Source organism: Buceros rhinoceros, unplaced genomic scaffold (assembly GCF_000710305.1).
Source record: "Buceros rhinoceros silvestris isolate BGI_N320 unplaced genomic scaffold, ASM71030v1 scaffold30042, whole genome shotgun sequence".
Classification (NCBI taxonomy): Eukaryota; Metazoa; Chordata; class Aves; order Bucerotiformes; family Bucerotidae; genus Buceros; species Buceros rhinoceros.
In genome coordinates this window covers 1,950-3,270 of record NW_010397616.1, presented here as the reverse complement: position 1 = coordinate 3,270, position 1,321 = coordinate 1,950, and the positions used below count along the sequence as shown (strand labels likewise).

The 1,321-nt window shown below is 59.8% G+C and overlaps 1 protein-coding gene across 1 annotated transcript in view; it reads right to left on the bottom strand.

The window, feature by feature from the left end:
* Positions 1–370: 370 nt before the first annotated feature.
* The window catches only part of ARRDC2 (arrestin domain containing 2), a gene marked incomplete at its 5' end in the record, with an annotated part of 2,401 nt that continues 1,450 nt past the window's right edge, over positions 371–1,321 (bottom strand). The window contains 3 exons of the mRNA XM_010146327.1: positions 371–424; positions 514–665; positions 942–1,120. Coding sequence (XP_010144629.1) covers positions 371–424; positions 514–665; positions 942–1,120 — 385 coding nt within the window. The remainder of the gene's footprint in view (positions 425–513; positions 666–941; positions 1,121–1,321) is intronic.

Here is a 1,321-nt window from a genome sequence, read left to right as displayed (position 1 = left end):
ACGACAGCACTTGCCCGAGCACAGCCACTGCAGGCAAGGGGAGAGCAAATAATCCCCCTGCGAACCCCAAATCCTGGGGCAGTTATTGACCCTCCGCATCCTGCCCAGCTACACACGGAGCCGCTCCACACCGCGGGGTCTCCTGTGTTCTCCTACCACACATGACTCTACACCACCACGCTTGGTGTCAGTCCACGGGACAGTCACGGCAAGAGTAGCGGAGGGCAGTGAGCGGAGCCGGGGGCTCAGCGCTGCAGGAGCTCTGGTCTCACGGCTGCCACGTCCCTTTTTCCAGACCGAAGTGCTGCCGGGCTGTGAGCTCCCATCCCAAGGGATCACCACGCTGTCAACTGCAACCGACGCGCTTCTCTCAACAGGTCATGCAGCGCGGACGGATGTTGTTTGAAGGAGGGTTTGGATCAATCTGCAAAGCCAAATTTAGCGTGAAAAAGCTCAGTAGCAGGGACAGCTCGGCCAGCTCCCCAGCCCTCCCAGCCCAGGGGGATTGGTTACCTCCGAATACAGCGGAGGTGGTCGGAAGCGAAACTCCTGGATGTAGGCAAAGAAGGGACCCTCCAGGATGCCGCCGAGCTCGCTGCGACATGGCGGAGCCAGGCTCTGCTCGGCCTCCGGACTGGACACGACCGCTGAGTATTCCGGGGGAGCTGAAGAGAGAAGAGAGCCATCAGGGAACAGGAATCACTCCCCTAATGGGAGACGCGCAGGTAGAAGGGCTTCAAATCCCGTATTTCCCAAACCCTCCCAGTTCTGCGGGGGAGGAACCCAGGAGATGCAGCAACACAACCAGAAACTGAAGTGAAAAAAGCAAAGGCTGGTCCTGGAGCAAGAAAGGTTACGAACTTGCTCTGACCCTCAAGGCCAGCAGGTTGACCTGGGGGTTTGCAGCACCTGGCAGACCCCGGGGAGAGGGAGATGCTCACCCTCCGGCTGCTCCGGGATGGTGCTCAGCCAGTCCAGGTTGACACTGTACTGGCTGCTGATGCTGGACGTGCGGCTCCCGAACGGATGCAGCGGGATGGTTCCGATGACAAGCGGCAGTTCCAGGAGCAGCTTGGACGTCCCAGGGATCTCCACACAAACCTGCAGAGACAGGAGAGAGCAGGGAAACTTAGCTGCCGGTGTTCCCCCAGATGTCTCCCTGGCTTCAGCTGGCCAAGAGGGAACTCCGGCAGCGGGATGCGTAGGGAGATGAAAAAGTTCCTGCATGAGCTCCTGCACTGTCCACGAGTGGCAACGGGGAGAACTCAAGACCTCACACAGATCACCAGCCCCAAGATCTCTGCACCAGCCCAAAGCAGGG